Raw genomic sequence first — 22,973 nt, forward strand, 5'->3', positions numbered from 1 at the left:
TGCCCGAGGATGATGTTTTTACCAACACGATATTGCTACCCTCAATATGGTGTCATCTTACGTCAGCATTGGAATGAACAATTATTTGGGAGTTAGATTGATCAACTTGAGCCGGTTGCGAGGCTTGCGCGACTGCTAGACCTAACCTATTTGATTCCTAGCACTGAGGGCATGTTGAAACTCTGGTCTATGCTGTAAAAATTCGTTATCTTTGTCATCTGGAACAACGTATCGTCATTATCTGTACACAAAATTTGTAACCGGGCAGGGTTCGATTCTTGTACGTCCTTGTTCGGGAAGCCATTTTTGTAACCGGACGGTGTTCGATTCCTTATAATCCTGTTCGGGATGCCACTATTCATAATTGTTGTGGTTCGGATTCTGTTCGGAGCGCTAGATTAACGGGTTGGGATTCGAACCAAAATTGTGAATTACTTAGTGATAAGTTTCTTCAATAGAGCGCGAACATACTGAAATCACCATATGAATGACTGTATAAAATTCCGGTACGATTTTTATTCAGTCATACACATTGAAGCACAAACATTACAAATTTAATATACACATATCTTAAAGCTAACCATATAAATATATAGGTTCACCATATAAATGAAAGGAAACACTTTCATTAAACAAAATCAATTTAGTTTAATATATATATTTTCGGGCTGTCGTAGTGACGTTCGTTTTGGATGCCCTTTTTACTGTTCACTAATACTTACATTTTTTATTTCATAAAATAATAAATTGACCTTTATGATATTAAATTAGAATTCAAACCTGCATTCTATGATTCGAAGATTTTTATTTTATTTTTGGCCCATACTATTCACTATCGCGTTACGCACACGGACGATAACAGTATCAACGCGAAATTCCCACTGTTTGTTACTGGATTACATATTCAATGTGAGTTCGTGATCGCGGTTGAAGTACACACGATTTGCATTCACTAAGCTTTTATAATATTGTCTATTTCACCATTTTGCATTATATCTTCAGTGCCTATCAACATCCACCGCGCCGCTTTTTTGCGTGTGTTCTTCTGAATGAATGTATAAGCAGGATTGGTTCGACTGTATCCCTCCGCCACTTCTATATTGCCACATCATGTCTTATCTACACGTGATATAACTACTTCACTAATTAAGTATATTTCTTCAGCTTTAATGAATTAATATCGAAGCGAAAGGAAAAAATAAATTTTATAGTTTGAGGACTGAAGTCCGATGATTAACGATGTTCAGGGGAACTACTTTTTATAGATCATTCTAGTCTTCCGCGAGCCCACTAACTGTTTCTTGCTGCATTCTTGAACCACATTGGGTGCGATTTTGTACCGGAAGTTTTACACATACAAATACAAATTCACACAAGTTCAACCACATATTACTTGAAATAGAATGTTTCGCAGTTCACCAGAAGACGTTCATTTTTCTTGCTTGTTTGGGATCTAATTTTTTTTGTATATAATAAGCTACCACCGTTATAGATGGCGGCCAACAAGACGATGATTCTTTCCAAACAATTATCAGAACGCTGGAAATTTGTGAATTGTAATCTTCTCCAATGTTCTTGAATGTCACATCTCGACGAAAATAACTAAAATCACCGAAACGTGAAACACGAACTTGGAAAACGCTATATGGGCTACTTACGTATGGTGCCTTCCATTTCAATTCAGGCAGAGCATGTACCATCACCATCTCAGATATTGTTGAAACTTTTTTTTATAGCAACTAGACATGTTTCTAAGAGACCCGTATTTTTTTGTTTTCTTGAAAAAAAATTTCCCGCCAAGTAATGGGCCATCAAAGACGGGGAGTACAATTTATGAATTGTAGAAGACATGGAAAATGGTCAATTTCGGAGCCTCACCATTCGGCTATGGAGACAGGTAGAGTTATAATTCTTGTTGTGGTATGTACATAGGGATATAAATAAACTATATTTTATTATAGTTTGGTTTGCGCATGCGTACCTTTTTGTACATAAATTAACAAATGAACGTCAATTTATCTGAAAAGTCGAAGTTTGCGAATTTTTTTCGAGCACTTTCGGTTCCAATTTTAAAATTGTGTTTTCACGGTTGGTAAGACCTAGTTACCCGCTTTCCGAAAAAAAAAATTGTATCGCTTCTGTGGTCAACCGTTTTGTCGCAAAAAATTCGAGAAATTGTAAAATTTTCAAAAATTGCTATTTTTGGGCGCCATTTTCTCGAAAACACCATTTTTTAAAATTCTGAAATTTTGTCAGATGGTTCAACTTTACCTGAATAATAAACACACCAAATACCATTCTCGACCAATGCTTCATGGATTAACTGCAGCCTTTTAAAGTTAGCGAAGTTTCGCTAATTTTGATGTCACAGTTAGCAACACTGGGAACAATAAAACTGCAATGATTTGATGATGTTTGTGGTTCACATTCATTAAATGAAGAATAAACGGTTTTCCTGACTGTTTTTTTTATTATTTTGATCCAGAAAGATCTCTGGAATTGTAAATTAAGCTTCCCCCTTACTCGTCCGTTTTCTTAAACCGAAGTAATCTGAAATGATATTACGATTACGAAACACACATATTTTAAGTTTAGTTAAAATGGCTATCCAATAAATTCTGATGGTTTATCAAAAGCCTGAACTATTACCTCAGTGATGACTTGGAATGATCCAGACAAAGTCTCAATTAAGTGCGATGTCATTACAGTGATCGAAAAATGACAAAAAGTTTAAAAAAATCGAAACGTTTTCTTACGCGTTCCAAAGAAATTTACTGAATTTTTAAACAGAACAATCCCAGCACAAAAATGGGTCACTCGGAATTTTATAGTATTCGACTAAAGTGTGTCAGTACGCAACCTGAGAGGGAAGTGTGTGTGTGTGTGTGTGTGTGTGTGTGTGTGTATTGTGTAAATTTTAAGTTAGCTACTACTGCGTTGCTACAAATCAAATGTGCAACCTGTATTGAAGCTGTCATGAGTGACCTATTTCCTTTAGTAGTATGATCCGTAGAAAATGACAGCTGTCTTCTTCAAGAATGTGGTGAATGTCCTGGTGTGGAAGAAATAAGTGTGGTGTCATTAATTATTGATCCTGATGAAAATGAAAGTGGTTACGGGAGAATAATGGTCTTGATAAAAAAAAAAAAAAAAAAAAAAAAACTGTGCAACTTTCTGTTTTCGTATCGTACATTGCCGGTTTAACTGTAAGAATTGTAATTCATGACTACATCAAGAAAATCCAAAGAGAATCAATTGCTACCGAAAACCACCGTATAAAATTTCAAGATACAAATTCTATTTTACTTCATGTGGACTTCGTTGAAAACTGGACTGTTATTCTGCAAAGTGAAATTCAGAGTTGTCACCGAAATATGAAACAATTGACAGTTTTGTTGTAATAAACGACGATAAAACACACGATTCGGCTCATGTACTCATAGTCATAGACAAGATTCTAAACATACTCGAAGAAAAGCGAAAATATATTTTATAGAAAAAGGTTTCAATACGTGAAAATAGGTGTCTACAATTTCCCAAACCGTGTCAGTGATTTCTGATGGTGCTGTATCCCACTTTAAAAATCGCTTTCAGATGTTCGAGATGCAGACAGGTCCGATAAAGCAGTGTTTTTGCAGTGAAACCGGCCATGCAAGGGTCTCTGCGACGGTAGTGGGGAAGGGGGGGGGGGCAAAGGATGTAGCAACGCGCCATAGCCTTAGGCTAAAACAGATACACAGTATTAAAACCGCAGAAGAAAAAAATGAAATGAAATCTATAAGTTTTACGTTCCACAGTTATGCCGGTTAGGCTAAAGGAGACGGTGATTATGAGAATGAATGAAATGGTGGAATGCAGAAAGTGGGAGGAAACGGGATAACCCCAAGAAAACCCACGAGTACGGTGTTTGTCTACCACAAAGCCCACACGGCACGAGCTGGGATTGAACCAGGGACACCAAGCACCCTAAGTGAACGCTGTACCACTGAGCCACCGCGTCCCCACTAAAACCACAGGAGAATTCATGAGTATAGTGCAAGTTCAAACTCCGGGTATTACTCTCGTTTTGTTACCTGGAACTGAATTCGACGACTTCCGGAAGAAAAAAGAGAAGGTATGCGACCGGTAACTGGTATTCAACGAAGTTATCTTTGGCTTTCGGAAAATTGCGAAGATTTTATGGCAGTAACGGGTCACCATGAACTAACTTCATACTTCCCCCAAAATCGAACTTTTGCAATTCAAAGTGTAGATTTAAGAAATCTGCAAAAAGGAACTTTTGTTATATACATATATGTATGATAACCAGTGGTGCGTAGCAGAAATATTATGAATAAATCATGAATTACGTGAGTTGAAGTGCTGTTTATGCTTCCACATGAACCTTCAGTAGGGTACAGGTTTCCAGAAGAGCATAAGAGAAGTGAAAATAAATGTTTTGTGACTACCGACAATGTGCTACGCAGGGGTGGATCCAGGACGGACTTCTGGGGGGGATTGTAATACTGCTACTTAGAGCAACTTTTAAGAGCTCGAAACTCTGGGATGGGTTTTATTTGTATATAAATAAGAAAGTTTCTTCTTCTGGGGGGGGGGGGGTGGCAATCGTCCCCCTAGATCCACTCCTGAATGAGTTATGAGTGAACCAACATCTATTGGAGCATTTGCACGGTTACATGCTATTAGCAAAGAAGACAACAACCAAGCATATGATTGGTCCATGTAATAAAACAGTGAAATTTTGTTTCCGAAGACCATTTTAAGTAAGTGAACTTGAAATTTGTGTGTTTCGTAATCGTAATATCATTTCAGATTACTTCAGTTTAAGAAAACGGAGGAGTAGAGGGAGGCTCATTTTACTATTTCAGAGAGCCTTTTTAATCAAAATAATAATAATAAAAAAAAACAGCCAAGAAAACCATTTATTCTTCATGTAGTGAATGTGAACCACAAACATCATCAAATCATTGCACTTTCATTGTTCCCAGTGTTGCTAACTGTGACATCAAAATTAGCGAAACTTCGCTAACTTTAAAAGGCTGCAGTTAATGCATGAAGCATTGGTCGAGAATGATATTTGGTGTGTTTATTATTCAGGTAAAGTTGAACCATCTGACAAAATTTCAGAATTTTAAAAAATGGCGTTTTCGAGAAAATGGCGCCCAAAAATGGCGATTTTTGAAAATTTTACAATTTCTCGAATTTTTTGCGACAAAACGGTTGACTACAGAAGCGATACAATTTTTTTTCGGAAAGCGGGTAACTAGGTCTTACCAACCGTGAAAACACAATTTTAAAATAGGAACCGAAAGTGCTCGAAAAAAATTCGCAAACTTCGACTTTTCAGATAAATTGACGTTCATTTGTTAATTTATGTACAAAAAGGTACGCATGCGCAAACCAAACTATAATAAAATATAGTTTATTTATATCCCTATGTACATACCACAACAAGAATTATAACTCTACCTGTCTCCATAGCCGAATGGTGAGGCTCCGAAATTGACCATTTTCCATGTCTTCTACAATTCATAAATTGTACTCCCCGTCTTTGATGGCCCATTACTTGGCGGGAATTTTTTTTCAACAAAACAAAAAATATGGGTCTCTTAAAAACATGTCTAGTTGCTTTAAAAAAAGTTTCAACAATATCTGAGTTGGTGATGGTACAATTTTATATTTTTTTGCCTGAGTTGAAATGGAAGGCACCGTATACGAAATGGGCTTTTTGATTTAAAAGTTCATGAGTCTTTTCTTTTTTTGTTAATATTGTTAATTCTTTTCTTGAACACTGTTTAACATTATTTATGCAAACACTAGAAAGTATAATTAAACATAAGGAACATTACATTAAATAATCGCTTTTTTTTAAAAAAATACCATTTTATTTGTGCTTAACTCTGTCCTCTCTTTTCTTTATTTTATTTTTTATTTTACATAAAACTACACATTCGAACAGAAATACGAAATTACAAACAAAATAATTTCATGTAAAAATTATGACCTAATATTAAATTAGAACAGATTAACATATTTTATTCTTTCCTTTGCAAAGTTTCATTACTTGTTAGACAATAGTATACGCCATACGAAATATTGATGACATAAGAAATATAATTAAATATATGCATATATATGTTTCACAGGATATCAAAATATTTTTTATGAACTATTAATCTCACTTCGTGGAATATATTCATACTAAATAATATAAACACAAAATTCTATTACTATGTAATATACAACAAATTATATGTTTCATTTTGTCGAGATTTTGTTTAAGAAATTTCGGCGCATTCGAGTTTCACAACTAAACCTTTACAGAGTAATAATTCAGTTTTAATTCTTTCTGACCACTCGACAGGGTCTGCCATGCAAAATTTTAAGATACCTACCCACTTTGAAATTATTTATTACCCAACCCGGAGATGAGTGTGAAGGACAGAACATAAGGTTAAAAACTTAAAATAATAAGGGATGGGGATTTTAAGAAAATAGCCTACGCAGGGCATTACAAAATATAGTATTACCCACTAGTTGGAGGGAACCTTATCTCAGTGTCTTAGCATACAGCTTAGCAGGTTTTTCCATTACTTAGGAAAATAATATCAACGGCTATCTGGATCTCGCATAGCTGGTCACAGATGCCTGGTCAAATACATCTAAAAACTTAACATGTTGTCTCTCCTATCCTCCTGTCTTTTTTTTTATATACCATGATGTTATTTGGTCGAAGTGCACTTATTCAACAAAATATAAGGATTTTGTAGATTAATCAAGGCAAATTCCAACACGTCGGACGAACATAAATTTTTGCAATACAAGAAATTTAAATATTGATCGATATCTAACAGTTTTTCTAAAATTTTAATTACTCTACTATCATTGACATGTGACTATACGTTTTGGGACAAACATACAGGTATTCTAGCTAATGCATTGCAAGTGACAGTTTCAACAACAGTTTCCAAATCTGAATCTTTAAATTCATTTAAAATTACATTGTGATACTTTTCTGAACTATGTTTAACTGCTAAGTCAGATTTCTAGTTAATGAATCTATAACTTAAAAATTTTCTCAAACTTTTATACAATTAAAAAAATAGTTTAATTTTTAAAAATAATTTTCGGAAATTTCAAACATGGCTAAGGTCAAATTTCCAAAATATATACACAGTCTGGCTTTTTGCAAACATTTTTTATCCTATTCCCATTCTTGGATTCTCCAGCGCAACATAAATTTTGTTTCAAAATACTTAATAAACATTTCCTTGTAATTAACTGTGTGGTTTCTGCTACAAATATTCACTTTGACAAACATTAACTTTGCATAAGCATATGATTTATCACCGTCATCAACGACAACGAATTATATGCTGGCACACACTTTTGCTTTCGACTTACCACATTGGTTCACTATTTTGCGATTTCCACATATTTTGTAATTTCGTTCACTGTATTTCTTTCCTTTCAAAATTTGATTGCAGGAAATTTTCTTCCTGATTTTGAATGAAACACTAAATTCACTTCCCTGATCAAACTGGTTTTTGATTTTTCCTGTATGATTACGCGTTGGTACGGTAACCAGATATTTGGACCATCTAGCACAAGTTCGTTTGACTAACCTAACTTCCGTTTTCCTGTCACATTCGTTCTGAATTTTCAATGCTGTGCTACAACACGGTTTTTTCACCTGATTATTAAATCTTTCATGGAAACTATCGTGATTTTTAACGACTAATTTCAGCATGTGGTCTCCTTCCGCATTGACTTTTAACTTTTTAACAACTTACAACGCTTACTTAATTTTGACTTTTTACTTTGCTTTTCAATTACCTTTTCTGACGGTGGTTTCTCTAGAATTATTACATTGACCTTTTCAATAATGCTAGCCACCATGCGATTGTATTTGCTCTGACATTGCTTTTCTTAAAATTCCTACGAACAAACTTTGAAATTTTGTCAAAAGATCGCAAAATTCTGTGCAAAATTCTTATTTTTCGTTTCAATGTACATAACTTTTGTTTTCTACAGTGCTTGTGCTTACCGCGCCGTGACCAATATTTATACTTCCTAACAAATTTATTCAAAGTGTATTCCAGCCTACCAAAACTATTTTGACAAATTTCAATTTGTTTGCTTCATGATATTTCACCAACATGGTTTTTATTAATGCTACATGTGCCTGAACTGATTTCATCATTCATTACACGTACTTGGGTACATAGAAAACAATAAAAGGTTATGCGCTTGATTTTCGTAACACACACATTCGTTACTACCAAGTTAGAACTGTTACCGCCGTCTTGCCTATTGTCTATCTGAACCATAACAATGTTCACGAAATACAAACAAATGTCATTACTTGGAATACATGCTAACCTATCTGTTTGTAACGTGCTCGGGACGCATTCTAGCTCCGATAAATTCAAAATATGACTAATGAGTAAAGAGCGCACTTTCTTGCCTTCATTAATTAATATTACTACACTAGTACAATTGCACTCACAAAACCTATCAGTGCACTTTTTTCATGACATGACAAATATTTTGCTTTCAACACGTCTATCTGCTGTTTAGATTTCGAACGAACATTAGGCATACATGACATAACAGTTTGACTGACAGGCTGGCTACTTTTATCTTTTTCTGAGACTGGCTGACTACTCATTTGTTTGGCAGTGCAAGCGCTAACAACAACTGAATCATATACAACTCCTTGGCACCCTTGTTCTACATCTGCATGACTAAAATTTTCAATTGGATCTTCGATCTTTACTTGAACTACTTTATATTCAGCGACAAACATATTCTGGACTCGCTCATACCTAAAATTAACGTGATTAATTTCACCTTGCTTTACTTTAATGGCTGGGGCGCGTGCGACTATCGGTACATGGAATAAATATTGCTTTGCACACAGTTTTGGCACTACTTTAACTATCGCCTTTTGAAATCCTTGTCTTTTAACACTAAATGGAAGTAAATATTCACGTTTAACGTATTCTGAGATCTGCTGAACATAATTTCTCTTTGACTCAATATTTTTGTTTACCCTTGTCTCCAATTTTCCTACATTTTTACTATTTAAAGTGTCTACAGGACCATTTACCTGATCTACAATTTTACTTTCATTCACATTACATGGGCTAATTTTTACTTTGTGACTAGTGTTTAAAGTTTCATTACTACTCTTAGCGTAAACTCGTAAATGCATTTGATAAATTTGCCGAGCTTCTCGCCCAACTTCGGACTTCTCCAAATATAATTCTAACTTATCTTCAATAACCGATTTTTGCTGATTTTTGCTAACTGCCTAACTGATTTTTGCTTATGAATACATTTCTTTTCAATTTTTCGGAAGTTTTCAGTCTTACTGATTTCAAACATATTTGACCTAATTTCATTTTCGATTTTTTTCTATATTCCACATTTTGGTTAAAAATACTTTCTGCAAGTGCTCGTACAGCTTTTCTCCGATACGTGCAAATTTCATTGTGAATACCTAACGAATTCAGAACATCATCTAATGCAAAAGTTTGTTTTTTCCATTTAAACAAATTTTCTGTTATTAAATATTTCGTTTCTTTCCGGATTTGTTGCATTTCTCGGAACACCTTCGTGCCTTCACTTACATCTTCCAAATTTAACGACTTTTTAAATTAAATTATTACTTTTAAAAAGAACAACTTTGCACTAGTAAATTATATAGGCAAAGAATTACTTTAATGATTGGGTTGTCACTATTTGAAGTCACTGTCACTGATTTTAACTTAACGGTTCAGTGTTTGTGTCTGTTAGGAGTGCCATTTTTGTAACCGGTCAGGTTTCGATTCTTGTACGTCCTTTTTCGGGAAGCCATTTTTGTAACCGGACGGTGTTCGATTCCTTATATTCCTGTTCGGGATGCCACTACTCATAATCGTTGTGGTTCGGATTCTGTTCGGAGCGCTAGATTGCCGGGTTGGGATTCGAACCAAAATTGTGAATTACTTAGTGATCAGTTTCTTCAATAGAGCGCGAACATACTGAAATCACCATGTGAATGACTATAAAATTCCGGTACGATTTTTATTCAGTCATACATATTGAAGAACAAACATTACAAATTTAACATGCGCATATCTTAAAGCTAACCATATAAATATATAGGAACACTTTCATTAAACAAAATCAATTTAGTTTAATATATATATTTTCGGGCTGTCGTAGTGACATTCGTTTTGGATGCCCTTTTTACTGTTCACTAATACTTACATGTTTTATATTTCATAAAATAATAAATTGACTTTTATGATATTAAATTTGAATTCAAACCTGCATTCTATGATTCGAAGATTTTTATTTTATTTTTGGCCCATACTATTCAATATCGCGTTACGCACATGGACGATAACGGTATCCACGCGAAATTCCCACTGTTTGTTACTGGATTACATATTCAATGTGTGTTCGTGATCACGGTTGAAGTACACACGATTTGCATTCACTAAACTTTTATAATATTGTCTATTTCACCATTTTGCATTATATCTTCAGTGCCTATCAACATCCACCGCGCCACTTTTTTGCGTGTGTTCTTCTGAATGAATGTATAAGCAGGATTGGTTCGACTGTATCCCTCCGCCACTTCTATATTGCCACATCATGTCTTATTTACACGTGATATAACTAATTCACTAATTAAGTATATTTCTTCAGCTTTAATGAATTAATATTGAAGGGAAAGGTAAATAAATTTTATAGTTTGAAGACTGAAGTCCGATGATTAACGATGTTCAGGGCAACTACTTTTTATAGATCATTCTAGTCTTCCGGGAGCCCACTAACTGTTTCTTGCTTCATTCTTGAACCATATTTGGGTGCGATTTTGTACCGGAAGTTTTACACATACAAATACAAATTCACATAAGTTCAACCACATATTACTCGAAACAGAATGTCTCGCAGTTCATCAGAAGACGTCCTTTTTCCTTGCTGGTTTTTATGTTCTAGAATTTTTTTTGTATATAGTAAGATTGCACCGTTATAAGTTTACCCGATACTCTGTCCGTGTCAACAGCAATTGAGGAAGAGTCTACAAGTGTCTACAAGACACTTTTTAAATTCAGGAGTTTTTGCCTGGTTTTCCTCCGTATTTGAGTTTTCTTATGAGTGGATTGACAACGTCCATCTTCACTGATTTCTTGAACAAGAATATTATTGATGAACAAGAAGATTGCAATTTAATTTAGCTTTTTAATTATGTTCTATCCTTTTACTATTCGTTTTGATTATTTGACGTGATTGATTATTTACGTGGGATTTTTACAATAGATAGTAGAACTTTCGTAAATAATATTAAAAAATGAACAAAACTAAACAGTCAAGTGCTAAAGAAAAAGAAATGTAAATAGTTACTATTTTATGTGCTTTATGAGCAAGATGACGATAGAAGACACAAGTAGAATTCTAGAATTGCAACCTAAAGTAGTTTTGTAATACATAATATGGAACATCCGAAATTGCGGAATCTTTTCAGGTGATTTTTCGATACCTATATGTATGTTCGTCCAAATATATATTTATTCTTTCCTAGAGGCCATTCTGTTTAATGTCCTAGGATGAAAGTTTAAACTTGAAGGTTACTATAAGATTCTACGAAGTTTTTTTTAGATGTTTGTTTCTGTCTTGAAAGATCAGAGCAACTTTGTGGATAAAGGTTCTTTGTTTTTCATTTGTTTCTATTTACTTATCTGAGATAAATAAGTATATGTAAGTGAAAAAATAATTTGAATATTGAAGAGGCACTTTGGATATAGATATTTGTAATTCTAATAATAACAAACGTTTGTGCTACTTGGCTTTCGAGACACAGTCAATTACTTGCAACTGTGTTTTTTCTTTTAGCTTGGCCTACACAACTTTGGATTGAGACTTTCATATTTTATCCTATTTCCAACTGAAAACTGTCCGTAATTCAACATGGAAATAATTATATATGATAATTAAATTGAAATTAATCGTAAAATGGCCCAATGCAAACACCTTAGCATTTTGTATAACAAAGGTCAGATCCATCTGTGATGTAACTGAGTGGTGCTTGTGTGATTGACCATAGAAATCCAAACTCCGAATTGTGATAATTTCACAGCCTTCTTTTATTACAAGTGTGAACTTTTTAGTCAATGGAGAGGAGGACGTGGATTATGGGACAGAGTGCATGACAATAGGTTTTGATGGGTTGTGGGTCAGAGTGGATCATGGTGGGTGGTGGATCATGGTAGATGCTGGGTTAGACTGGGTTGCGGGTCTAGTGGTAGTGGGTAAGTAGTTTTCATTGATTCACGCAATCTCTGGTTCGGTTCGACTAGGGGAATATTTATGGAAATTTGTTCTGGAAAGGATGGAAATTGTAATTATTATGTTGATTCATTAGTTTATGCTACATTTGTTATTTGATACATTTCCTGTTTAAGGGTTTAAATCATCAGACAATGGAACACTGATGTATGGTAAGCATGCCTTACAACAGGTTCCCAAGTTCAAGAAATCATTGGGTGCTTTTAGGGAAAAAGTTCAGTCGCTTACACGCATAAAATTTATCAATAAAAATTAGGGGTTACTCGTCGCTTTTGTAGCATGTGGCATGAAGTTCATTCGATGGGGACTCAAAGAAAATTGCAACAAGTATGAACCAATGTGGGAAGTATGCCTGGTTAGAAAAGTCTTGAATTGAAACTGCTGAATAACAATAGTCGTGCGTACTACATGTAAAGTAACGTTAAGCATGTGAATGGTGATATCATATCGTTCGTTTGATACTTTCATCTTCAAGTGCTGTATGAAATTGTTGGAGTCTATAAGAGCATACAACAACAGTGGTGGAATGGTTACAGGATATGAGTATACCGTGTATAATCCCTTCCATGCCTCACGAGACAAATAATATTGTCAACTTTGTATGCAAATAACGTGTGAGAAGTGTTACTGATTTTCTCTTTTGTCTGATCAATTTCTTTCTCCTCTGCGTGGAGTTCATGTACATATACCATTTGCCATCTTTGGTGAAAGTACATAAGATAAACAGCTGACAGGATTCACATTACCTGATAAATAAGCAACCACATTAACAATACACCGGGTTTTTATTGTTTGCACAGAGGGAAAGATGCAACCATCAAACCAGTTTCTGAATCTTTCCCTTACGTTTAAACTATCACACAATATATACCTGTCCACTTGTCATTTCAGTGCTCAATTTTCGAGTGTTTTGTCGTGAATCTTGATGGATGAAGTCGTTCGAAGTTCTCAGTAAATTGAGGACGCGGGGGGGGGGGCGTGGAAAATCAGTCAACATTTCCAATTCGGAGTCTGTCAAACCATTTCCAGGTAGTCCTTTAAGGAATAATATTTTCTTCATACACTGCGCAGACTTGTCTTGATGTTCCTGTGGCACTAGAACTTTGATGAACTTGTTCTCCTAAAATTAAATAAAACGAATGAATGGATCAGTTCAATACATGACCATACCTCAAAATGACTTACGGTTAGAAACATGCAATTTTCTATTAAAAATTCCATTTAAAAAAAGTTAAACGTGTCTTTTCGTGGTGTCCATATTAGTCCTAGAGAAGAAAAAAAGAAGATAAATGTGGTGCTTCTAGACTTTTTATAACAAGGTGTCTTTATGATGGAACCCATCAAGGTTAGAGAGATTAAATTTGGTATTTCCACTCCACATTTAAATTAATTAAACGCGTTTGAGCATTTTCTGATGTTTGTTCTAAAATGTAAGAACAAAATGGATGAAAAATGAGTTACAAGTATTATAATTGGATATTTACTTATCAGAATATTTAAAGATAGTAACAAAAAATTTAGTTTCGAAACTTTTCATTTAAAATAATTAAATTGAGAAAATTAAATTTGGCTTTTTCTTAAAAAAAAAGAAAGTAAACAACACTGTATAGCGGTGTACCGCTGTTAATGAGTGTTCATTTATAAACAAGGAAAAACCTTGTGTAATCTGTCTCCAAAACGCAACAATTTTTATTCGCAACCATCACAAAACGAATCTTATTTTTGATAATAAGAATAAAATTCAAAACTCTTTGCCGCTCGGAAATAAAAGTAAAATGAGCTACCTTAATGCATTGCAGCATTACTTCTTTTGGTGCTTCTTAATCATTCTCACTGTTTGAAGCTGAAACCGGTTAGAAGTATGTGTAAACTCAACGATTTAATTTTCATTTACAGCACTAGATTTTGATTATTTAGGCTGTATCGAATAAAACGTCTTCAACCACCGCGACTAGACAACTAAGCCGGGCTTTTCCCTCGCTAGAGTGCGTAGGCAAACAACGATCAAAACGGCTTCTAAAATACGCTGTTGATTCGTGTTTAAATATGCTATAAGAAATTCAGTCGTGGAGGTTAACGACTGCATGCTGAATGCTGCGGATATGTGTAAGCAGGCCCTATCGCTCTGAACAACTGCATCCTATTACAACGGTACATAATGTAAGCAGCTATATGGTTTAGGATAAAAAGGAACCTTCGATAACTGAGGGAGCAAGACACTTCTGGAATATGAGACACTATTTCTTACTCACCACTTAGAGATTTTATTGAGAGGTTCATTCAACTGAACTCGTTTTTCGCACACCCTGAAAATCACCTGCTGCCTTTAATAAACGAGCAAAACTCAAACATAAGAAATCTTGGTTGGAGACAAATTAAGAGAACAAGAGGATTCAAAGAAAGGCAAGACCTCGCACTTTTGCTTTATCAACCATCAATATTAATGCAGAACAATAGTATTATATTAATGTTGGGTGTTGTGATTCCTCCATGAACTACCATGGACCAATAATATTAAAAATGAAGAACTAAAATGATTATATTAAAGATAGCAAAAATTCAAGACTTCCCTTCCACACACAAGGAGTGGAACTATATGTGAAAATCACCATATAATCTGATGTCAGCGCACATGATGGCTAGATCAAAACAAAATTGGAATCTAGATGACATATGCCGACATTTCGAACAAAAATGACTATGAAGTCCAAGGAGAAGTCTAGCAGAAAATCTTGACTTAGTAATAAGCAAAATTGTGTTTGACAACATAATTTGAGGTGGGTGGGTGGACCTCGCTGTCCAGTCACTTTTTTCTTGTGAGCTGCAGGTGATTTGCAAAGCATAAGAAACGATGCGAATAAATGAAGCGCTGGACAGTGTACTAATAGAGGAACTGTGAGCAAATAGAAAACGAAATGTTTAGTTTGATCTTTTATATTTGAAAGTTTTCGAATGAAACTCATACTCAAAACCAATTAGAAAACATCAATTTGAAAAAGTTATTTTTAGCCAAAAATTCAACATTTTTGACCTAAAGCGAAAGCAAACAGCACAGAAAACCACTATGATGCAAACATTCGTCATAAATGAAAAAATAAAGGTCTTAACGCAGAAATATATATATATAAAGGAAGGGAAATATATATATATAATTGTGGCTTTTATGTCATTTCGTCAGATCAGGTATAGATTTTCTCAAAATTGGATTTAGAAAAAGGTTCTATAATTACCATAATTACAAATTTCATTCTAGAATAATATGAGCAAATGTATCAAACTACCAGTTAAAATGACGAAGTATAGTTAACATTCCTCTATTAAAAATATGTGTTTTGCGAGATTTTCTTGAAAACAAGTCTCTGAGTTTGATAAAAGAGTAGTTCTTACTTCTACTGCTTGAAGTTGAAATAAGACAACGTAAAGACTACGACTATGATTATAATTGAATCCTCCTTTGTTTATTTGGATGATATACAATTGTTTCCTGGTGTAGAGAAAGGTGCAAGAAACAATACCAAATTAACAACTAGTTGAAAATTGAATTTGAACACATGTTGTACTACAACTACATGAAACATAGTGTCCGTTATATATATTTCTAATGTTTAATGTTTTCACATTTAATGGTCAATTTATGCGTTCAATTTTTGGTTTCTTGTCATAAAAATAAATATTGAAAAAAATAACTATGTTGCTAGCACTTTATTTAGAACCCACATATTTATGAGGTTGTACCTCGTACAGTTATTCCTTTTGTATAGATATTCAACATTTCGTTAAAATAATTTCGCAACAAATAATGTAAGTTAAAAGGGTAACTTGCTTATAACAATTAAGTTACTTTGGTAATAATTGCAAGTACTTTTCTTCAATATTGATTTGATTTTCTCTCAAGAAAAGTGTGAACACCGATGATACTTTAAACATTGTTAAACATAATGTATATTAGTGCTGCTGTTGTGTTTCCTCCAGATAGTAGTAGCGATTTCAAGATTAAAATATCTGAATCAACGTTATGAGATATACATATCAGTAACTACAATACTAATATTTTGGAAACCAACCTTTGTAACACTTTGTTTGCACTTCCAACTTCTAAATACTTTCTATGTACATTTGAATTTTTAAATCAATTTGTGTACCGTTACGTACGAATTTATAAGTCTAATCTTTGCGTTTGCTTAACATATTCTTATGTATTTTCTTTTTCTCTTAGCTCCAATGTCCATTCCATTTTTTGGAAATTTTCCATTGCTTGCCTACCTTTGGGTACAATTTCGTTCATGGAGTAAGGTAATGACATACCTATGCGCTAAATATGGATCAGATATTACATATAACCAATTGGGCTTCATTCAAATTATTGTGAGCAAGAAGCGAGCAGTGCATCAAGTACTTACAAGTAAAAAGACTGAAGGACGTGAATACCTTCCAATCTTTGAGTATTTCTATAACAGTAAACAAGGTAAGACTTTTTATTGCTTCTATTGTAATTTTAAAATCTGAACTGTAAACTCGTGGACATAATTGCGTTGCTATCGCCGTTGTAGAGTATGCGATCACAAATTTACTGAAAAGAAGAGCAAGCTCCTTCGTGTTTAAGCGATTAGCGTACGCACGTTTGGCGTGGGAGTCCCGGGTTCGATCCCTGCGGGAGTTCATGTGGTTTGGATTCCATGTTAATGACTAGGTCCTGTCTCATATAACTTCATGCAATTCTTGTTATCACTTGCGAATTGAAGATAATATCTATGCGCTTAAGGCTTAAATTTGCAACAATAATGAAATATTATCTCTGAAAAGAGTCGAGTTCAGAGTTTCTCGATTGGTTACCGATGCAGTGAGTTAATCTGAATAATATACATCAAGAACAGATCGTTTAATTTCTCAAATTATCTCTGCAACCTAATTGTCAGGATATCTATCTACAGAGATGATGTACGGAGAACAGAAGGTACAAGATATCAGATCTATATAGAGAATAAAGTTTCTTTAGAAAACTCATACGTGGGAGAAAGAGAATCTTAAAAAATGAACTTTTCGAAACGTTATCTAGATTCGCAAATGTGACTAAAACTGTAAATATAATAATGTATTTTATCTATTTTCGTACGTTTCGTGTACATATTTGAGCATTCTAGCTACTCCATTCATAACTATGAAATAAAGGAAACATTGAAACATATCTTTCTCTAGATTAAAATAAAAAAAGTTTACTGAATGTTTGCCTTTCATACAAACCCACACCGTTAGCTTGTTATTGTCTGTCACAAAGATATAATTCTTTCCGGGTTTGGATCCATTGTCCTTTGCTGCAATGAAATGTATGAAATAACAAGTTCACAGAATTTGGCTTATTCATTTTACGTTGCAATCTTGGGTGTCATGCAATAGTTTGTGCTCCGGTGTCTTAGTCAATACTGAGACTGAGGATGGCAAATCACTGAATTGCTAAAACAATTTGCTAAACGCTTGTGAAAAGTGGGGATGTAATCTCTCTACGAATTTGTAAACCACATTTCCTACAGAGTTATCTGAACTTCTAGTCACCAAATCACAGAGATGTAAGTGACGTGTATGGAGAACAATCTCAATAACATATATTAGCAATAAAAAGCTTATCATAATCTATGGATACTAACTACAGTTGTAGATTGTTGTTAGGTTAAGAACATCATAGACTCCGAACGAGTATGGCCAAATGCAAACAAATGAGCAAGGAATGTAAGCTGATACATTGGGTAAGTTGTTACTAATCACTTACAATTATTTCTAGAACTACTACTAAATACTGCTGGCTTAATTTTTCATTGTATTTAAAGCACCACTTGAAATCAGTTAAATTATACGAATGAAATGTATTACATCCTTGCGCCCCAAATTTTGTGCGTGTACTGCAGTTCACGATTGTTCGCATTTATTACTATTTCCTTTCGCCTTTGGCCAAAGTTAATTGATTAATAAGTATGTATGATAAAAAACATTCACTAAAACACGTTCCAAGAAAATGTTTTATATTCCAATTCCAAGAAAATAAAACATAAAACAATATAAGCTAAAAACAAATAATAAGTTCGATAACGAAAAAGAATAAGTTCGATTGGATCTATCATTGTAATCGTACATTTGAGGAAAACTTCAGTAGCGAAGAGAAGTTTATACATTTCTAGTAAACGAGTTGGGTAAAAGACAGAAGGAGAGGAAAAGGAGTAAAATTCTGAGTCTATTGGTTAAAACTTAGTGTTTACTTTTTCCAACAACCATATGTTAGTTTCTATAATCAAGATTTCCTATGTTTATATTAAGAAAGAAAAAAACAGAAAAATATTATTTTCAGGCTTGAAGAGACTTCGTCAATGAATGAGTAATGACTACAAACTGGCAAAACATTTCGACACCGGATGGAATTCTGTGCCATTTTCTTTGTTTGTTGCTTTTTCTTTGCTTGTATTTCTTAGAGAACAGTAGGGGTGCTCTAAGAGTTCCCTATCCACAAGAAGAGAAACAACATAATAAGACAGAAACTTTGTTTAGTTTTCCTTTAATCTACGTACTTATCGTAAGCAGAGTACTATCACTAATATTTCTTGTCTATTTGCTCCTTCCATCATTTCGTTACCAGTGGACAGATTCACTTCGAACACAGAGAAAGTGAGAAAGTGAGATACATTCATGACAAACCATAGAGGATCGTTTTTAGCCCACCTCTGGTGCTTGGGGTCCCGGGTTCAATCCCAGCCTCCGCCAAGTGAACTTTGTGGTGGATAAACACCGCGTGCGTGGGTTTCCTCGGGGTTCTCCCGTTTTCTCCCGCTTTCTTCATTCCACCATTCCATTCATTACTCATAATCACCGTCTCCTTTCGCCTAACCGACAAAATCGAAGGACGTAAAACACAAATATTTCATTTCATTTTTCGTTTTTAGCCAATTGTAGCCATATATTGCCATAAGTTCGCAGCAGTAACGTACCTGAATTTACGTACCTGATAAGCCAAAGAAAACAGTGACGTTCCATTCTTTCTATTACTCGAGCAGAATGGATTGATCAATGGCCAGGAAGTGTAGATGCTAAATGCAAAGGGGGACTCAAAATAAATAGAAATATTTGGACAAAGACATGCATTTTGAAGTGAGTCAATTGCGAATAGGTGACTTCAATTCGTAGAGAAGATATTCACTTGGAAGAAGGATATTTTAAGTTTACACAGTACACAATTAAATTATCCATTAACGAGACCTAGGGCTCACTATTGCGAAAACAAAAGCTTGTTTTATGTGCGATTAACTTATTTTTCTCGATTAGTAATATAAAATGATTACACTCGCACCAATAGATGTAAAATAAATGAACCAAACTATAAAAAAAAAATTAAATGAACGTCTGAAGTCAAAGTAGTTCGCAAGGTAAGTAAGTATCAACACTAAAAAGAGTATAAAATTTCTTTGCCAATGGTTCAGGAGTGCTTAAATCGACAGAACAGTAATAATTTAATACAATTTAAATAAAGCATGGTTGAGTGGTTTCCTCCTACTTTCCGAAATTAGTTTATTATTCGGAGGTGCATTGTATAAGGAATGAGGTAACAGCTCATAGTAAAATTTATTCAGTGTTCAAAGTTCGTACATATACAAAACAATTGAGACATAGTAAGGACAAACTCATGATTGGATCATTTTCTTTAATTTCGGATAATGATGGACATAAAATAAAATATAATTTAATCTCTACTACTCTTGAGATTGCTCTATTACTACCCATTTTTGCAAGTGAGCCTACTAGAAATTACGAGGAGGTTTTCCTTACCAAGTTAATACTTACAGCATCATAACTCCCAACCAATTCCTCCATTTCGTTCTCAAGATAGTGTGACTTACGCCAGTTTTAGTCTGAATTTACTAACTAGAAAATATACTTATCCACACAGTGGTCAGAACCCACTAAGTCATTTTTAATCCACCAAACGGTGGTGCCTTGTCCACGCTGCTTTACAGTTCGGTCTGCTTCCGGCCAATTTAAAAGATTTTCCTCAATTTGAGGGAATCTTGTGTGAATCCAAGGACATTTCTAGAAGAGATTACAGCAAGACTGAAATTATTTCTTCTACATGAACAAGATAAGCTAGTTGTATCTCGCTAGCGTTTATTTGGTCCGGCAGAGTCCTGAGAATGTTCTATTTAATTCATAATTATATTGATTTTTCTATGCAGTTTACTCTTTAATATTTCTCACGAAAATTGGAAACAACCAGTGTTTCCTAAAGTTTGCGCATATGAAAATAAAAATAATTATCTAGTAAAATCATACAGTGTTGCGAAATAACTATATATATAAAATAAACTAAGAAAAATAGTGGTAGCTGCATATCAAGTAACTAATAAACGAAAAGCAAAGAGTAATACGATTACTAAAATTTGGTGTGAATCACAAAGGTAGTTCTAGACCAAATGAAAACAGACCAAATGATGCAAAAGATGCTGATACAAAGATGGCACAAGAAATACACAAAAGTTTTGAACGATGTTCAGACATAAACAATTTCAAAATTTAACAACACAAAACAGTAATTATTCTCAAAAGATAAGACGTACATTTGATTTTTGACGTGAGGACCTTCAAAATTAAATGTCAGCTCGCATAAAAAATTCAGAGAATATGAACTTTACACAAACCAATACCTTTTAGAGTTCTCTCTTAATCAATACTGTACTGATAGTAAATTTTGACACATGCATCTTAATACTAAAATTTTAAATCAAATACTACTAAGATACTTCGCATTTTAACACAAATAATAAGAATACATATGAACTTTTTCGGCTTATTTCCGAATATGACATTGCAAGAAAAACAAAGAAGCACTCTTGCAAATAATGACAAAATGAGCTGATGCGACAACATTGTTGCATTCCAATTAAAAATGGGTTATAAATAACTGAATTATCTATATATATAGGTAAATAGTTGCTTTTCTAAATTAAAACATCAGTTACTGAAATAGCTTATATTTTTCTTTAGTGTATATAATGATTCTGTCTAAGCTTAATAATAATTCCAAGAAATGGAAACAAAATATTTGTGAACTGCAAAATATGTTAAGTATTAAGTAACGATAACAGAAATAATCATATAGTAATTAGGTAAATTCTGTACATACTTTCCTTCGTTTATTTCAAAATATAGGTACCTGAATATCATTTCTTACAAATAGAAGACTAAAAAATCATATACTTTCCACGCGTATGCACATAAACAATTTGTAATAGACGAAACTTCCACCATTGTAGCGCATTCGGAAAACATACTTATATATATATCGAGTACGATAGCACATCAAATCTTGAATCACTATAAATCAAAAGTCACGGCCAGCGTTCCCACAGATGCAATATATACGGAATCACAAATAAACCTGGACGAACCAAAGTGAATTTATGAGCACAAATTGAAGAAAAAATAAACTTTACAATCCATTATCAAGTACTCGTTTAGAATGAATACAGATGCAACACTTGTTCATCAACACTTCAAGTTCTTTCGTGACGCAACATTAAGAGCTAAGACAAGCAGTCGAGAATCTTTTTATTGCCTGGATTTTTAAGTTCCTATTTCTAAGAAATGTATGAAGAGAGTTGATTGTAACTTCCAAAAAGTCGAGACTTGTTCCCAGTTCCGAGATTAGAAATGGGAAGACAACCGGGTTAAATAATATTCCAAATTCATTAAGAACATGGGAGGCAGAGTTAGAAAGAATTGTTCCGACTATGCAATGAAATATATGAAGCAGTAGAGAGGCCAGAATGCTTCCTGAAGATAATCACGATACCCAACCCTAGAAAATCGAACCCAGAGAGAGATGTGATGATTATAGAAATATTAATGTTGTATCGCATGCAGCAACAATTTTGCTTCGAATTCTGATCAGAAATTTGTAAACAAAAACAAATGACAAGTTTGGGTGGAACAATTCGGGTTCAGGATAGGAAGGGCACAAGAGATGTAATTGGATTAGTAGGGGGTGATCTGTGAAAGTTTTATTGAAAAAGGGAAATATATATATGTGATATTTATTGATCTAGAACAGGCTTTCTGCCTCGTGAATTCGGAATTGTTGTTGGAAATTTTGAAAAAAGGTTGGGTTGGAAAGGAAAGATCGAGACTCATAAGAAACTTACATATGAACAAGCAAGTATCAGAAGAGGAGTACGTTACAGTGGAGAGTATAATTGGAAGAGGAGTTCGACAGAGATGTTATCTCTTGCCTGCAATATTTAATATCTATCTAGAGGAGATAGTGAAAAAGAGCTTAAATAGTGAAGGCAGCACTCCTGTAACAGGTAGAATGATTATGTATGTACGGCTTGTAGGTAATATAGCACTTGTTGCTGAATCTGAAGAGAAAGTTAATAAGACGTTAATAAGGGATGTGAAGAATATGCGATGAAAATAAATATTAGAAAGACAAAAGCCATGGTGATGCCTGTGAGCGTGTAGCCCCCCCTCACTCCCATTCCATTTTAATTTTCCCAGTTTTTCGTGGCTGAATTGGAATAAGGCTCCGTGTACTGTACGTCGACGCAAACTGTGTCTTAGTTTTATCCTTTTTTATGAGTTGGCAGTCCTGTGAGTGG

At 34.1% G+C, this 22,973-nt stretch overlaps 1 protein-coding gene across 1 annotated transcript in view; it reads left to right on the forward strand.

Annotated features, from left to right (window-relative positions):
• Positions 1 to 12,259: 12,259 nt before the first annotated feature.
• LOC145676380 (methyl farnesoate epoxidase-like) overlaps positions 12,260 to 22,973 on the forward strand; it is a 73,942-nt gene continuing 63,228 nt past the window's right edge. Inside the window, exons 1-3 of the mRNA XM_081747232.1 lie at positions 12,260 to 12,305; positions 16,559 to 16,807; positions 22,422 to 22,679. Of these exons, the coding sequence (XP_081603358.1) occupies positions 12,260 to 12,305; positions 16,559 to 16,807; positions 22,422 to 22,679 (553 nt within the window). The remainder of the gene's footprint in view (positions 12,306 to 16,558; positions 16,808 to 22,421; positions 22,680 to 22,973) is intronic.

The sequence above is a fragment of the Thermobia domestica genome, unplaced genomic scaffold, assembly GCF_964235325.1.
Source record: "Thermobia domestica unplaced genomic scaffold, izTheDome1.hap1.1 HAP1_SCAFFOLD_128, whole genome shotgun sequence".
In the NCBI taxonomy this organism is placed as follows: Eukaryota; Metazoa; Arthropoda; class Insecta; order Zygentoma; family Lepismatidae; genus Thermobia; species Thermobia domestica.